The sequence below is a fragment of the Mesoplodon densirostris genome, chromosome 11 (genome assembly GCF_025265405.1).
Source record: "Mesoplodon densirostris isolate mMesDen1 chromosome 11, mMesDen1 primary haplotype, whole genome shotgun sequence".
Classification (NCBI taxonomy): Eukaryota; Metazoa; Chordata; class Mammalia; order Artiodactyla; family Ziphiidae; genus Mesoplodon; species Mesoplodon densirostris.
The window spans coordinates 27,420,062-27,437,612 of record NC_082671.1 but is presented as its reverse complement, the minus strand read 5'-3'; the positions used below and the strand labels follow the sequence as shown (position 1 = coordinate 27,437,612).

General features: G+C 36.5%; 1 protein-coding gene across 29 annotated transcripts in view; it reads left to right on the top strand.

Moving 5' to 3' along the window:
• CAPRIN2 (caprin family member 2) overlaps positions 1–12,474 on the top strand; it is a 41,836-nt gene extending 29,362 nt beyond the window's left edge. For 6 of the 29 annotated variants that reach the window (XM_060112628.1, XM_060112644.1, XM_060112643.1 and 3 more), the window contains 7 exons: positions 1,016–1,120; positions 2,428–2,574; positions 5,989–6,157; positions 7,519–7,701; positions 8,409–8,509; positions 10,321–10,384; positions 11,574–12,474. In XM_060112628.1, the coding sequence (XP_059968611.1) occupies positions 1,016–1,120; positions 2,428–2,574; positions 5,989–6,157; positions 7,519–7,701; positions 8,409–8,509; positions 10,321–10,384; positions 11,574–12,142 (1,338 nt within the window). In that variant the 3' untranslated portion in view covers positions 12,143–12,474. Of the gene's footprint in view, positions 1–1,015; positions 1,121–2,427; positions 2,575–5,988; positions 6,158–7,518; positions 7,702–8,408; positions 8,510–10,320; positions 10,385–11,529 lie in introns of all 29 variants that reach the window. The other 23 variants (XM_060112646.1, XM_060112634.1, XM_060112631.1 and 20 more) reach the window with 12 other exon arrangements.
• The last annotated feature ends 5,077 nt before the right edge of the window (positions 12,475–17,551 follow it).

The window sequence follows — 17,551 nt, the reverse complement described above, 5'->3', positions numbered from 1 at the left end:
ACATTAAATGCTCTAAAGGATTTCAAAATTTTCTCCATAAGACCTTTTAAAGGTCTTCCATGAGACTTTTTAGAACTTGGTCCCCATCTCCTTATCAAGAAGTGGCAAATCATGATGAACCCTTCTAGAAGGTCACCGAAACATAACTGTTCTGATATTTGGTTACCATTAGTTAGTTTCTGTTTAACCCATTTTATTACTTGGGCTTCTGAGAGCCCCATTGAAACATTTAGATAAAAGGAGTGGGTTCACCGCCACTTCAGACCTTGCCGTTGCTAGAACTTTATGGATCTCTGTTATGTTCTAGTCCCTGTTGTGCCATAGCCTTCCTTCCTAGCTACTCGTAGTTTTTAATGGATTACAGTTGTCACAGCATTACTTCCTACTGTGCTTTCTCCCAACCTGTATTTTATACCTATTAGCTTTAATTTTTCTTAGAATATTGGTGCTATTGTGATTTATATAGAGCTTATCCTTTCTATTTATACTTCTGCCAACTTCTGTAAGACACTGAGAGCACTTAGAGTAAAAGCATAGTTGTCATGATCCCTGGCTGGCCCGTGCCTAGAGCATTAATGTGCCCTGGGCTCATCTCCCATGGAACTGCTATTGAGAGCCTGGGAGAAAATCTGACCCCAGATTTCCAGGGCCAAGAGTCTTGATAAATGAGGATGGGATCAGATGTGTAGCTCTGGTGACTAGGCCTGGAAAGGCAATTGTAGCTGACTACTTGGATTTGAATCTTAGCTCTTCTGCTTAATTTTAGTGTGACCTTGGGTAAATAACTTAACTTTCTTTGCTTCTGCCTGATTATGAATAAAATGGGAATAGTTGTACCTATTGCACAGGGTTATTGTTAGGATTAAATATATTAATATGTGTTAAAAGTGTTTAGCATACCATTTGGCACTAGTGATTGCTCCACGAGAGTAATGTGTTAGGAAGCCCAGGGCCCAAGAAATATAAAGTGAACAACATGTGCCTTTTACAATGTTTTATATCTTCCTGTATTTAGGCTGCTTCTTCTCCAGTTACTTGTAGCTCAAATGCTTGCTTGGTCACTACCGATCAGGCCTCTTCAGGATCTGAAACAGAGTTTATGACCTCAGAGACTCCTGAGGTAATAAGAGACCAATTGTTTTAATTTCTTTTCTGTCTTAAAGAATAGCAGAACCAGTTTATTGTATGAATGACAGGCATAATCAGTTTAATGATTTAACATTTATACCTTACTAATGTTTGCTTTCTATAGATGTTGTAGTCCTGGAACTTATACAGGTAACTTTAACTTTATTGTGACCTTACCGTATACATGGACTTAATAGTGTTTTGCCTTTTCAGATACAATAAATATATCCAAATTGCTAGTGTCAAAAAAAAGTGAAAATTTCTAGGTAAGGGTAGGGTTAGTTCAAGTTTCTCACTATATTCATATTGAAGGACTCCTTAGGAGAAAAATCTTTTTATCCAGGTAACAGAAGACTCAATAACTTTATAGTTTTAATATTAGCACTGACTCAATTGGAATGAGTTACATTCTCTTTTTGCCTAATTTTGTCAAAGCATTTTGACAGTATTACGTTTTTCCTCTCGATTCTCAAGTGAAAGTTTTCGCTGTGTTTGAGCAAATCCTTGAGATAGATATAGCAAGATAGGATGATTTTTTGGATTAATTTAGCAATTCTTAGGTTTTATTATTATTTTTTGGTTAACTATTATATGAGAATTTGTGTTCTTTGTATAAGAAAATAAAGGTAAGCATTAGTTTTTATGGTGTTGACTTGGTCTAAATTAAAATTGCTTGGTTCCTTATTTTAAGAAGAGGAAGTGTTTGCCACCTAGTGAGTCACAGCTGTCTGCTTCAGAATCTCATTGGTATTGGTTTCTTCGTATCTTTTAAAGCATTTGGCTTTATAATCTACTATATGAAGGACTTGCTTATTCCCTTAGTTAAGAGTTATTTAGATTAGCTCAGGTTTGGTTTTCTTTTTTTAGGCAGCTGACTGAGGAATCCACTAATAAGACTTTAAAATAGAGAAAAATTAACACTGACTAAGTAACTAACCCAAGGTTTTTCTTAAGCCTAATTCTTCTGTATGAATTTGGAATAATACTAGATTCTGAACTGGAAAATACCATTACAGGGTTTGAAAAGGACTAGGTACTCATAAAAAGTTCAGTCCCTCGTCTGTTAGACTGATTAATAGTAAGATTCTCACTTAGTCAGCAAGCTGTGCAAAAGCAAATGCTAGTGTGCATCCTCAGCAATTGAGATTTGAAATTGTAAGCAAAAGCTATTCTTCTGCATTCCTGTGTCCAAATGTCGTCCTATAGGACTTGCTGACTTATGCCAGTCTGGGGTTTAGTGTAAGTTAACTGTTTATTGTATGGCAGGTGATTGGCTGATATTGCATTTCTCCTCCCTAGGCAGCAGTTCCCCCAAGCAAGAAACCGTCTTCACTAGCTTCTCCAAATCCTCCCATGTCAAAGGGCTCTGAACAGGGCTTCCAGTCACCTCCAGCAAGTAGTAGTTCAGTAACCATTAACACAGCACCCTTTCAAGCCATGCAGACAGTGAGTATGAAACGTGAATGATGATTGCAGTTCATTATTCCTGTTAAAAAGCTATTGTTTCTCTTACATCTCTTACATTAGGTACTATGTGAAAAAATTTGCCTTTTCTATTACTCTTTTTGGGGCTGGTAGAATTTGCATTTGTCCAATGGAAATATTGTTTGTGTGGGAAGAGTATTAAATCCAAAGCCTCAATAATTTTGAATGGAAGTTTTTATCAGGGCCTTTTCCCCTCTGAAAATTAGTGGCAGGCAAAGCTGAGGACCCATATTAAATAAATGAAATGTGAGTGAGAAACATAATTTTCTGTAAATCGCTTAATAATACTAACCATTACTAATATCACAGTAGTAATGTTCCATGGCATCAATAACCTGAAATACAGGACACATACTTGTGTGTTCTATCACTGCTGAAACTTTCATTTGATCTCATCTTCATCTCATCTGGGTTTTAGAGAATTGTTCAGATTTCTATGGTATTTTGAATTACATATTCCGCTACAAATTGTAGTTTAAAACTTCTTAAGGTGATATTTCAACTAGGTTTGTATGTTTATTCTCTAAACGTAGAAAAGAATAAAACTTTTCTTTAGAAAAAAGCAAAAAGTCTTAGCCAATAAGTACCTTTCCTGATGGTGCTTTAAGGTCCCACTCCAGGTACTTTCGTGTGATGGTGGTGGGATGGGGCCAGTGGAGTGGTAGTGGAAAGCAGGCACAATGCAGGGAGATGGTCTGGTGAATTCACACCCCTGAATTCACTAACCTTATTACTTCCTGCTTGGCCACGTAGCACAGCTTTGTGTCCTTGCTTTCCCTCTATCCCTGTCAATCCATCCTACACGGTATTGCCACGTTGGTTTTACTAACTTTTTCTTATTCCTAATTAAAAGCAAATATTGGTCCATTATAGAATGATATTGAAAGTCCTTTGCCTGACACTCAGTAACTTTTGAAGTCTGGTGTAACTTGCCAGACTAGTCCCCCGGGCTTGCTTTGTACACTCTTGTCACAATACCTTTTTTTGTGTGGTGTGTGTTTTAAGATTTTTAATTTTAATTTGAAATGAAATACAGTTATTCATTCAACAAATTGGAAAATATTAAAACAGTTATCATCTAGAGTGGGGAAAGAAATAAGAAAGTTTTATACACTGCTGATGTGGCAGTCAGTCGTCACAACCTTTTAGGAAAGGCATTTCCTGTTAAAATTTTTTAAGAAGGGGGCATAAAGCCGTGACAGAAGTTTCACCTTGAGGAATCTATACTACAGGAACAAAGGGATTAGTAGCTAAGGATATGCTTCAGTAGCTGAAGATATGTTGTATATAACGGCACTAGAAGGCAATCGCAACAAAACCAATCTCAATTGGAGACCGTCTGAACGTCTGTTAACTGGGCAATGATTGACTAAATTATGGTATTTCCAATTCTATGGCTCGCTCATTCACTCACCGTATATATTTTCGAGGCAGGCATTGTTTTACTGTATGCCAGGCATTGTTCTAGATACTGGGGGTAAGGAAGTGAATAATACAGATTTGTCCCCTTTATCATGAAGCTTACATTCTAGTGTGTGTGTGTGTGTGTGTGTGTGTGTGTGTGTGTAGCAAGGGAGAGACAAAAATGATAAATGATAATAACAACAGCAACAATAAAACAAGTCAGTTAACCTTTAGGATAATTGCCTGTTTCTAGAGGCAGGTACCTTGGGTTTTTCAGTGAAAAAATTACATCCAGATTTTTATTCTGCTTTGAATCTTTGTGTCCTGATTAGTTGCTCCTGGTGTGTCTTCTCATTGTATTTTGGAAATTTTTAATAGCACTTATCCTACTTTATTTTTATGTTTTTTAAGTGAAACTTCAGACTTTATCTGGATTTCCCTAGTTTTTCCACCAGTGTTCTTTTTCTTTGCCAGGATCCCATGCAGGGTGCCACATTGCATCACAATACCTTTTTGCTCATGCCAATCTGTCTTCTCTACCTGTTTGGATTCTATCCAGTATAAATTGGTTCTTATTTGTTTGCTTACTCATTTATTCAATAAACAGGTAGTTATGAAGCCAGGCACTGTTCTTAGGGGTTGTAACAATGGAGAATAGACAGGTATTTGTGCTTAAGAAGCTTATACTTTATTACGGAGGTGGGAGGGCTAGAGAGAAAAATATTCATATATATATTATATCAGATGCTATGTGTAGTGAGGAAAAATGGAGCAGGATAAGGCGGCTAGAGAGTAACAGAAGTGCTGTATTATAGATGATGACCAGAGTCTGGACAGATCATTGCCTGCTACATGGTAGAAATTCAGTAAATGGCATATTTTTTCATTTGTTTTCAGTTTCTGAAAAAGTACCCTTTTCCCCTATATAGCTTTCATTCTCAGTAAGCATTATTATAATGTAATAGCAGGAGAGTTAATTTTTGTACTTGGTTTAACTTCTGTCAGAAATCAAATAGAAATTTGTTTTTTTTACTGTGGTAAAATATGCATAAACATAAAGTTTACTGTTTTAACTGTATTTAAATGTATAATTCAACAGCATTAAGTACATCCACAGTGTTGTACAGCCATCACCACTATCTATTTCCAGAACTTTTTCATCATCCCCTCCCCCGTCCTAGCCCCTGGTAACTTCTATTCTACTTTGTCTCTCTGAATTTACCTATTCTTAGGTACCTCATATAAGTGGAATCACGGTATTTGTCCTTTTATATCTGGCTTATTTCAGTTAGCACAGAATTTTCAAGGTTCATCCATGTTGTAGCATGGATCAGAATTTCATTCTTTTTTATGGTGAAATAACATTCCATTGTATGTATGTACCACATTCTGTTTATCCATTCATCTGCTGATGGACACTTGGGTTGTTTCCATCTTTTGGCTATTATGAATAATGCCATAAACATTGGTGTACAACTATTTGAGTCTCTGCTTTCAGTTCTTTTGGGTATATGCCTAGAAGTGGAATTGCTGGATCATATTCTACTTGGTAATTCTACTTGGTAAATGGGAATTCTGCATTTAGCTTTTTGAAGAACCGCTGTACTATTTTCTGCAGTGGCTGCACCATTTTACATTCCCACCAGCACTGCACGAGGGTGGCAACTGTACCACACCCTCAGCAATACTTAGGTTTTCTTTTTTTCTTTTTTTTTTTTTTAAGTAATAGCCATCCTAATGGGTATGAAGTGGAATCTCATTGTGGTTTTGATTTATATTTGTCTAATGACTAATGATGTTGTGCATCTTTTCATGTGCTTATTGGCCATTTATCTTCTTTGAAGAAATGTCTATTCAAGTCCTTTGCCCATCAAATAGAAGTTTTTGAATGTTGCAGAGTTTTGCTGAATGTCACCTGTAATTGTTTTCTATAAAACTTCACAAATGACTCAGTGTACCCTGTCTTTTAAGGTATTTAATGTTAATGCACCTCTGCCTCCACGTAAAGAACAAGAAATAAAAGAATCCCCTTATTCACCTGGCTACAATCAAAGTTTTACTACAGCAAGTACACAGACACCACCCCAGTGCCAACTGCCAGCTATACACGTAGAACAAACTGTTCTTTCTCAAGAGACTGGTAAGACCTTTGTGTATCATATTTTGAAGACTTAGATGAGAGCTAATTAAATGGAAAGCAAGTCTGTAGTGACACTTGAGAGGTTCTTTCTTGACTAGTAAGCCTTATCTTTTCACATGTTCAAGTATTGAGAAACACTTAATGCTTTTTCATCTCTTTAGTTAAGTTCACTTATTACTTTTAACTTTTGTAGAGGTAGAACTTAGATGGTTGATTTAACCTTGAAGTAGGCTTTTATTTTTAAATCTGATTGCTTTGATTACCATCAACAGTGGTAGAGGTGCTATGAGGCACTATCCAGCTGCTTTTATGAAGGTTTTGAAACCATTCTGTTAACTCCGTGTTAGCACGGATGGCTATCTGGCCTTTTTTCTTCCCTCTTGTAATAAATCATTGATTAATGTGAGGATATAATTTAGTATGCTTATTCTACTCTTTGCTTAGAGATGGGAGACACTTTTGATCGTTCATGCTATTCTAATAAGTACATGAAAGAATAGCAACTTTGTAGTTATTTCCCAATTTAAGAAGCACTTGTAGATTTTTAGTGTTGGTATTTCAGGCCCCTATTGGGTTTTCTAAAACTTAAGCTGGAGCAAACAAATTGCTTGGTTAATCACAAGAGGTAGTAAATGTAAATCCCTGGACCTAGCCACAAATGACCTCATGCTCTTCTCACCTGTACTGTGAAAACATAGGGCAGGTCATTTACATAAAGGATACTTTTTGTCATATTCCTTTTCAATTACAGTATTAATAAGAGTTCATTTTCTTTTACTCCTCGATCTGGCATATTAGCCTGTTTTTTTCCTTTAATTGTGGTAAAATATACGTAACATAAAATTCATCATTTTAAACATTTTTAAGTGTACAGGTTTTATGGCATTAAGTACATCCAGGTTGTTGTGCAGCCATCACCACCATTCATCTCTAGGAATTTTTCATCTTCCCCATTTAACACTAACTCCCCATTTCCCTTTTCCTGTAATCCCTGGCAACCAGCATCCTACTCTATGAATTTGACTGCTCTAAATACTTAACTTATATAAGTGGAATCATAGAGTATTTGACCTTTTGTAACACCATAATGTCTTCAAGGTTCATCCATGTTGTATTGTAGAATGTGTCAGAATTTTCTTCCTTTCTAAGGCTGAATATATTTTATTACTTAAATACATATATATAGAGAGAGATATCTGTGTCTTTCTCTATATATACACATACATACCTATAGCATCTGTTTTTTTTAAAAAAGGGACAAAGTTGTATTAAAGGTTTTGATATACACTGACTTCTAAGTATAACGAATATTAAACTTTTATTACCATTTAACTCTTGGACTCTAAAACTGTTTCCTTAAGCAGCAAGTTATCCTGATGGAACTATTCAAGTAAGCAATGGTAGCCTTGCCTTTTACCCAGCACAGACGAATGTATTTCCCAGACCCTCTCAACCATTTGTCAATAGCCGGGGATCTGTTAGAGGATGTACTCGTGGTGGGAGATTACTAACCAATTCGTATCGGTCCCCTGGTGGTTATAAAGGTATGCTCTGAATAAAATTTGTATGTTTACTTGACTCAAACTGTTTTTACTTTACCTTGTTCCTTTTTGTGGTTTCCATTTATAATGTAGTAGAGAATTCCCTGTTTCTGCAAAATATGGTATTTCTAATATGTCTGTTGTCTATAACAGAGGAACTCTTTGAATGAAAAACAGATCGATCCTGTGACTTACTGAAGTGAAAGGTTGAGCATTTTGGTTTTTTTTCAGGGATGAATTTTGGTTTTCATATTTGAAGAATTTCTTTTTTCTGTTAATTGACTTGGCTGGCTCAAAACGTGTCATATTTAAGACAGCGCCCATTTCCTAGTTATCAGAGTATACCACAGATGAAAACTTTGAGACAATAATAGTGATACGCTTTTAAGTTAGATATGGTTCCAAGTATTCTAGTCACTGCTGGTATTAGCAGAAGTACTCTAGACCAAGGCCTTAACCACCATCCTTTCCCAACCCCACCTGCATCCCAGCAATAGTAAATTTCCACAGTTTGCTTGTTTGAAGTCTGTGATATTTTTATAAATGTGTGTTTTATTGTGGAAACAGTATTATGGAGTTTGCTTAAAGAAGGCATAAATCTGATGATGGCTTTATAGGATCAATTTAACTTTCCAAGTGGTATAGAACAGACTATTTAAAAGTTTAGTGTAATTTTGCCCATAATTTTATGTAAGTTGTTTATTTATTAGGTTTTGATACCTATAGAGGACCTCCTTCAATTTCCAATGGAAATTATAGCCAGCTACAGTTCCAAGCTAGAGAGTATCCTGGAACACCTTATTCCCAAAGGGTAAGAATAATTGTTATAACTGAACAATAGTACAATTGACGTGAAGCTGGTGACTAAACTATAGTAGAGTCGTAATTTGTTTTGTAAAGACACTCTTGTAACTATGGAGAGTGGATCTGGAAGCTTTTCTAATAACCCAAGTAGGGTACATGACAACTGCCTGTCACATGGAACTTAGGAGGTCTTAAGGACTTTATTAAGTTTGCATTAACTCATTTACTCCATCATCCTATAAGGGAAACTGGGGTTCAGAAACAAGTAACTTATCTAAGGTCACTCAGCAAGTAAATGATAGAACTAAGATTAGATGCAGGTTTCTTTTTAACTCCAGAGCCCATGGTCTTTACTATTTTGCCTTCAGTTTAACTTTTTTAGATATCAAGTATAGGAAAGTCCTTTTTTGTCAGTTTGATTTTTTTGGTTTATTCTTGATTGACTAGTTCAGCAGATTTTCTTTACTATATATGATAAAAGACTGATAGGACGATGGTAGACATTCCACTTGAACAGCCCTTGGGAACTCCCTGTCGTTGGTCATATATGTATATGAATTTATACTACATTAGCATTTTCAGTTTTGAAGTTTTACAAGCCTTTAAGTATGTATATGGTATTTTACTGAGTTCTGTTGTTAATATACAAAGGACCTCATGGTTACGTGAGGTCAGATAGATGTCTATACAGAGGCAATATTGAAGAACACACCAGGTCACCTAAATGACTTGGGTTTGACCCCTGATCTCACCAGTTTCCTCTTTGTGTGACCTTGGGCCTGTTACGTAAACTTTCGGAGCTTTAGTTCCTTATCTGTTAGGTGAAGACTCATCTGTTTGAGTTACTTATCTTACTCTGAAGTGTTGGGGATTACACTATGAGAGATTCTGAGGATTAAATGAAGTCATATACATACATAAGTGCTTTGCATATATCAAGGATGCAAATATTAACTGTTATTACTTGATTGTCACGTACTGTGTGTGCAGGGAAAACTTTGATTAATGCGGTCTTTCAGTAATGGAGCTCTCTGTTCTTAATACCAGTATTCTAGTATTTTTGTGTGCTGCTTTAAATTTCTTCCTGAGGAAACATAATGTATCAATGATAGTAGTGCTATTGGGAAGAGGATTAGGCCTTTGGGGTAGGAAAATTTATGATTCTTTTTACTGTATACATTCTCGTCCTGTTTAAATTTTTTATTACATGGATTGATACTAATCTGATTACACCATTAATTATTCTTTTCATGACTTGCATGGGGGCTGACTTTCACCATACTTGGGAGTCAGTTTGAAATGTTGCCTCGTGAACATTTTTTCTTAAAGATTCCAGGCAATAATAAGTTCATACATTAAATTCTTATCAATTTCCCTGTCAAAACAAAACCAAACCCTAACATAGTTTGTAATTGTCTTCACCCTTTGGTTTATAAATAGAGCAAGACTGAAACTGTCTGTATTCTTGCTTTATCATCTCCTTTTGTATTGAGATGAGGCACAGAGGACCAGGACATATTTCTGAATTTCCCTCATTACCTAGCATTGTGTCTTTTATGTAGTGTTCGCTAAGTGCTTTCTTGTTTTTGCAAGTATTAACATATCTAATTTGTCAGGTTAATTAACTGATGAAGCAAACATTGCTACTGTGACTCTTGCTTTATTTGTTTTTCTTGGTGTCAACTGAGCCCCTTTGGTTGCTGGAGAAGGCTAGATCAAGGGCTAGGAGGACTTAGTCTTACAAATTTATCTGCCAATAATAACTAATGACTGTTTTGCATTTTTGGTGCTAAGGTAAATATTATGTGTCCATTTTAGGATAATTTCCAGCAGTGTTACAAGCGAGGAGGAACATCTAGTGGTCCTCGGGCAAATTCGAGAGGTAAGGATAATTAATTGAGGAGTTTATTTACCCAAAACACACCTCTAGATCTTTCTTCATCCTTTGTCAAGTTCTCCCCAAAGTGTATTAGCATTTATCTTTTGAGGTTTTCAGTTTGCTTAAATGTTGTACTGAAGATCTGAGGGAGATATTAGACTACTAGAAAGGCTGTGGAAATCATTTGTCAATTTAAGTGTGTGTGTGTTTTAAATTTGCTTGACACCAGAGCATAATTTAACCTTCAATACATATTCACTATGCTGACTTGATATAGTTTCGGGTGATATTTCAGGACGGTGGTTTTGGAATAATGGGCACTTTTAGATACTCTAGTGCTCCTTAGTACATTGATAGATAGGAATAAACAACAATTAAGACACAATGACTTGAACAAAAGCAGGATACTTTTAATACTTCTTAAAATGTGAAGGTACTATTAAAAGGTTCAGTGTAACTGAGAAAATCAAGAATTACTGAAGATTAACTTTGTCACAAGAAAAGAGAAACTTTTCCTTTTAAGAAAGTAGCCACTATTCACAAGAAAAGAGAAACTTTTCCTTTTAAGAAGGTAGCCACTATTCACATTATCTTTGCCTTCTATCTGAGCAGTGTTTTTGTACAATACTGAAAACATTAAAATTTTATGATACCACATTAACTTAGAAATAACGAACAAGCATTTATTATGGGGCTTAGTACCATAACAAAATATGTTTGAATGTCTAGTAGGCTAGTAGTTCCAGAAGTTGCTACTTTTATGTAATCTCAGTTTTCTTGAGTCCTCCTCCGTTAGATACTTAGAGTAGATTTATCACTAAGGAATTAAGAACTCAGAATTATGGGAGAAAGGTAGAGAATTAAAGAGTGTTCACACCTGGGTTTTAGACTCTGCTAACCATAATTACTGTTAAGTTATCCAACCGTTGGGGGCCTCATTTTTTTAATATTAAAAAAAATGAGGTTGCTGGACAGAATCATCCAGGTCCTTTCTGGCTTTTAGAATAGTAGTAGAAAAGCCTATTGTCAGAGAAATCTAGAAGAGTATACTGTAGCTATACTTTATTGCTTTTTAAAAAAAATTTACTATAAAATGTATTTTTATCTGTATTTCAGTAGCCGACTAATGTTAAATATTGTGTTCAAAGCTAACTGCTTCATTATGAGAAACTCACTGTTGCTAATAAAACAGCAGGGTGGAGTGATTCTTCTCAGGTGAGCAGCCCAGAAAGAGACAACGAAACCTTTAACAGTGGTGACTCTGGACAAGGAGACTCCCGTAGCATGACCCCTGTGGATGTGCCAGTGACAAACCCAGCAGCCACCATACTGCCAGTACACGTGTATCCCCTGCCTCAGCAGATGCGAGTTGCCTTCTCAGCAGCCAGAACCTCCAATCTTGCCCCTGGAACTTTAGACCAACCTATTGTGTTTGATCTTCTTCTGAACAACTTGGGAGAAACTTTTGATCTTCAGCTTGGTAGATTTAATTGCCCAGTGAATGGCACTTATGTTTTCATTTTTCACATGCTAAAGCTGGCAGTGAATGTGCCACTGTATGTCAACCTCATGAAGAATGAAGAGGTCTTGGTATCTGCCTATGCCAATGATGGTGCTCCAGACCATGAAACTGCTAGCAATCATGCAATTCTTCAGCTCTTCCAGGGAGACCAGATATGGTTACGTTTGCACAGAGGAGCAATTTATGGAAGTAGTTGGAAATATTCTACGTTTTCAGGCTATCTTCTTTACCAAGATTGAAAGTCAGTACAGAATTGACAATAAAAGGATATGGTGTTCTGATTAGTGGGAATAAAGGAAAAGTAGTCCTTGCCCTTCTGACAGATTGGTTTAGGAAAATGTTTTCATTCCTAGAGGAAGGAGGAGGTCCTTACTTTTTTGTTTTCCTCCCCATGGTGAAAAATTTCAAGCTGAATGACAATTAGCACTAATCTGGCACTTTATAAATTGTGATGTAGCCTCGCTAGTCAAGCTGTGAATGTATATTGTTTGCACTTAATCCTTAACTGTATTAACGTTCAGCTTACTAAACTAACTGCCTCAAGTTCAGGCAAGTTATAATGCCTTGTTGTGCCTCAATAAAAAAGTTACATGCACCTTCAGTGTTCTTACTTGATTAAACATTTAGTTAAGAAGCAAAATGTTTAATTTTTAGTGTTCGCACTGGTAACTCTTGAATGGGAATCTATTCATGAGTTCATACTGTTATTTTAAAATAAGCCTTTTATATATAACAGCTCCTTTTAGAGTTACTTTTATCTGTTGTTATACATATCATCCATCAAAAGATTTCATCTGTTTTCCACTGGCCAAATCACATATTCTCCTTGAAGCTGTTTTGCAGTAGGGTGTTTTATCCTTTAGTTAGCTATCTTCAAGTACCTACTATATGAATAATAATACAAGATAGAGTACGCGATACATGGGTAATACTACTGGTCCACCATCAGTAAGGCTTATGCTTTCTAGTGGATTCTTAATTTGAGTAGGTAAAATATTTAGTCATCAAAAAGCATAGGTCTGTGGTCAGGCAATGCTGTATTTGAGTGCTGATTTTGCCACTTAGTAACTGATCTTGGGCAAGTTATTATACCTCAAAGATTTTTTTAAAGACCATTTCCTGAAATGCAAAATGGGCATGATAGAACAGCCTCAGGGCAGTTGTGAAGTTCAACTAAGAATTTATCTAAAAGGCTTTACACAGTGCCTGGCACATAAGCATTTAATAAATGTTAGATGCTGTAATTGTGTTTTTCTCATTCGGAATATTTTAGGGTGCTGTGTGTGTATATACTGTCTTGTATGCAGTGTATCAGGCAATGCCAGAGTTTAGTATCCATTCTAGACATACATCCTCACGTCTCAATTTAAGTTTGTATATGATTCTTACTACTAAGAACTTAATAATATGTTTCTCAATTACTTTAAAGAATAGTAATTCAAAATAAACATTTTGATTGAATATTCCAGAGTTTATTAAGGGTTGGAGAAAGGGCATTCTTAGCCTGCAACCAAGCAAGTCACTTGCTGAGACAGAAAGTTCTTGTTTTGATCCTCCGCTCACTCTGTGTTGTTAAATAATCTCAGGAAGATGTAAGAGCATTAAATTATTATGGTTAATATTTTTGAGCTAGGTGTGGGTTCAGCAATTAAATCCTTAAGCCATGTTTAATTCTGTGGTGTTAAGTGTTAGTACAGTGCTCTCAAGACAGAGGATGTAATGTGATTCACTATTTAACAGAACTTTTTCAATTCATGGTAAGTACTTTGTGAGTTAGGGATATTATAAATTAGTTCATGGCTTTTATGTCCAGAACACAAAATGAAAAGTATGCAGGAAAGCAGAAATATGATGAAATGCTTGAGGGGAAAACTTGATGTTTAAGAACAGTTGTTGATCAAGTTCAATGAGGCCTTAGTCTTTTTTAGCCACTGTTTTCTGCATTAGGGTCTTCAGCTTAGTCTTTTGTCCTGCACATGATCGACATTTATTGAAAAAATATTGTGAATGACTCTTTATATTTTTTAAGGTAAGTGTCCAACAAGAAGAGATTCATTAACTAGAGTATCCCCTCATGATAAACTCATGTTTTAGGAGAGTATTTTAAATGAAATACTATTTCTCTTAAGTGTAAAGACAATAAACTCGAAAATTATTCTTAGACTTAAGGAATGAATGGACAAGATCTTTCATTCTGAAGCAGTGTAACTTTTGAAGACACAGTTCTTCTGGAAGCTTTTAGTAAAAGTCCAGATGTCTTTACAGAAAGATGTACACATGCAGATTTTAGATACCTTTGCAAGAGATGTAATGGGGATCCATAGGTAGGTAAAGCACATTTAGGGACCTTGAATAAGGAACTTATATTTTACTGAGAGGATCTTGTAGCTATGACTGAAGTGGAAAGGCATTCCATAAAATTACTATGTATCTCTGAATATATAGATTCTTAGTTGTCTTACTGGAGGTGGAGATAAAGTAAGTTTTTCTATTTTCTATAGATAGATTTTCTATAAATTCACCTCTGAGTTTCCTTTCACTTTAAATCTTTTAGTCTTTTGTTAAATGAATTCTTCCTTAAGAATTGTGAGCAACTGACTCTTACCTCCTCTAAAGTTATTTAGTGAGTAAATGCAGGTATTTAAAGCAGGAAATAATTTTGAGAGGTTTGCTCACTTGCCTCCCATACCAAGTACCTTTCTTGTCAACCATTCCATTTTTTTTTTTTTTTTTTTGCGGTATGCGGGCCTCTCACTGCTGTGGCCTCCCCCGTTGCGGAGCACAGGCTCCGGACGCGCAGGCTCCGGACGCGCAGGCTCAGCGGCCATGGCTCACGGGCCCAGCCGCTCCACGGCATATGGGATCCTCCCAGACCGGGGCACGAACCCGTATCCCCTGCATCGGCAGGCGGACTCTCAACTACTTGCGCCACCAGGGAGGCCCAACCATTCCATTTTTAAATTGAAACTTTCTAAACTCCATAATAGCTACAATTTTACAGTGCTTTGACATCACATACTGCGTTTTTATACTTCAGTCTTCCCTGTTTGCAAAGTTTTATTCCTTTATTGACTGATGTTCTGTTGTGATCCTTGTGATAACTAGGATGATATTTTATGTATTTTACAAGGCATATAAAGTATTTTATATGCCAAATAATTCTTGGCATATAGACGTTAAAGTCTTTCCATATGAATTCCACTCTGCTCCCACAGCAAACACTTCATTTTGATGAAAAAATTTTGAGTTGTCTCTCCAGGTTCTCCACTTGCTAATGTTATCTCAGAAGTATTCTTTTTCTTTTTTTGCTGTACGCGGGCCTCTCACTGCTGTGGCCTCTCCCGTTGTGGAGCACAGGCTCCAAGATGCACAGGCTCAGCGGCCATGGCTCACAGGCCTAGCTGCTCCACGGCATGTGGGATCTTCCCGGACCGGGGCATGAACCCGTGTCCCCTGCATCGGCCGGCAGACTCTCAACCACTGCGCCACCAGGGAAGCCCACTCAGGGGTATTCTTAATTGCCACTTTAATGATTAGGCTGATATCTTTGTCCTTATTTTTCAGCTTTTGGGCAATTGTTGACAAAGTGATAGGTACAGCTCACTTGCTACCAGTGCAAGACGCTGAATGCCAGATGATAAAATATTGTTACCCATTATCAATATCAAGAGGCCTTAGGCTCACTAATTGTAAGTTTCTTAAGCATTATTCTTTTTTCTTTTTTTTTTTTTTTTGTGGTACGCGGGCCTCTCACTGTTGTGGCCTCTCCCGTTGTGGAGCACAGGCTCCGGACGCGCAGGCCCAGCGGCCATGGCTCAAGGGCCCAGCCGCTCCGCGGCATGTGAGATCTTCCCAGACCGGGGCACGAACCTGTGTCCCCTGCATCGGCAGGCGGACTCTCAACCACTGTGCCACCAGGGAAGCCCCAAGCATTATTCTTTTACTCATTTTATTTCAAGGGCCTTATATGTTGAAATAAATCATTAATTTAGGTGGGTTTTAATTTACCATAAAACCCAAATAGGTGGGTTATCTATCTGATTTGTACCTGGCTCACGGGCTACAAAGATGAATGTTCAGACACATCAAGTATATCAATTTTATCCATTTCATCTGCTGAGAGCAAATCTCTTGAGTTATTTCTCTGATTTCTATTACACTTCTGTTTTTTTCTGTTCTATATCTGGAAATCTTACTATTCAGAAGCTAAACCTCCTTGGACAAGTTATTTAATCTCATCTTTTCTCTTGTTTCTAAGTTTTCACTTTCTGGAAGATTTCCTTGATTTTGTCTTCTGACCTTTTTACAGAGTTTAGATTTCTGCTACGTTTAAAATTTATAAGTACACATCAGTTATCTTGAATGTTCCTTACATGTGTATTCCATTCTTGTGATTGCACTATTGTCTAAGGATAGTTGGTTTTCTTAAAGTTTTCTTCCCTCTGTAGTCTATTTCTGTACTTCGTTTGTCCTAGTCTCATATCTGTATTGTTGTATTTGCTCAGAATCTTGTGATTATTTGTTGACTGTTGATATTTAAGAATGTGGCACCTAAATATGATTGGAAGCTTTGAATGCAGAGGTGGGGCTTGTTGATTTTGGGGTTTGTAGTAGCATGATTTTTGTGGGGAGAGCACCAATGTGGAAGTAGGGAAGAGCTTTCTAATTGGGGCACAAAACCCAGAAGCCATAAAAGATGGATAAATTTGACACATAGAATTTTTTCCCCTAAAACTTGTTAGGGGACATAATGTCAAAAGACAAATGGCTGCCTGCAGTGGGAGAAAATCAACAAAAAGATGGCCCAAAAAAGGAGCCACAGAAGTGAAGAAACAGTTCATATGTGCTTATATATAAAAAAAAAAATCAGTAAGCATATGTAAAGTCTTAAAGTGCGTATTTTGGCAAGCATGTGGGAAAAGGGGCACTCATAGTGTAGATGGTAATAAAATTAGTACTTTTTGGAGAGAGAAAGTATATGCTTTCTAACCCAGAAATTGCACTGCTAGGAATTTACAAGTAGTTTTGGAATTCTGCCAAGGTACATGCATAGAGAGATTGTGTATAGCATTAATTATAACAGCAAAAACTGGAGAAACAACCTAGATGCCCCTCAGTAGGAAATTGGTTAAGTCAGAACAGAAGAATATAGATCAGTGTGTGCAAAATATCATTTGTGTAAAAATTCCTAAAAGCACATATATGTGATTCCTTGAATTATTTTTTTTTCCTGGTAGTATATACAAAACTTGATAGTGTTGGCTTTAAGGAAAAGGGGTTGTAGTAGGTATTTTTCATTCTGCATATTACTATAGAACTTTAAATGTACATATTACTTTTTGTTAAAAATTTTAAAGATAAAATGGTAGATTGCTATGGTACTTACCCTGCTTTGTCTTTCCTTGGCTAGAGCTTGAGGGTCTGCTTTAATTATCATTAAGCCCGGGATAACACATGGAAGAGTTACCGTAAAAACCTTTCACCTTTCACTAATATTTGCATTTCACTTCATAATTTAAAGAGTACTCTCATTTGTGTAATCTTATTTGATCTTCACAATGGTCCTGGTGAGGTAGATGCTTTTCTAGGGGATAAGAAAATTGGGACTCTTGGAGATTGACTTTCTAAGTCGACTAGCAATAGTGCCT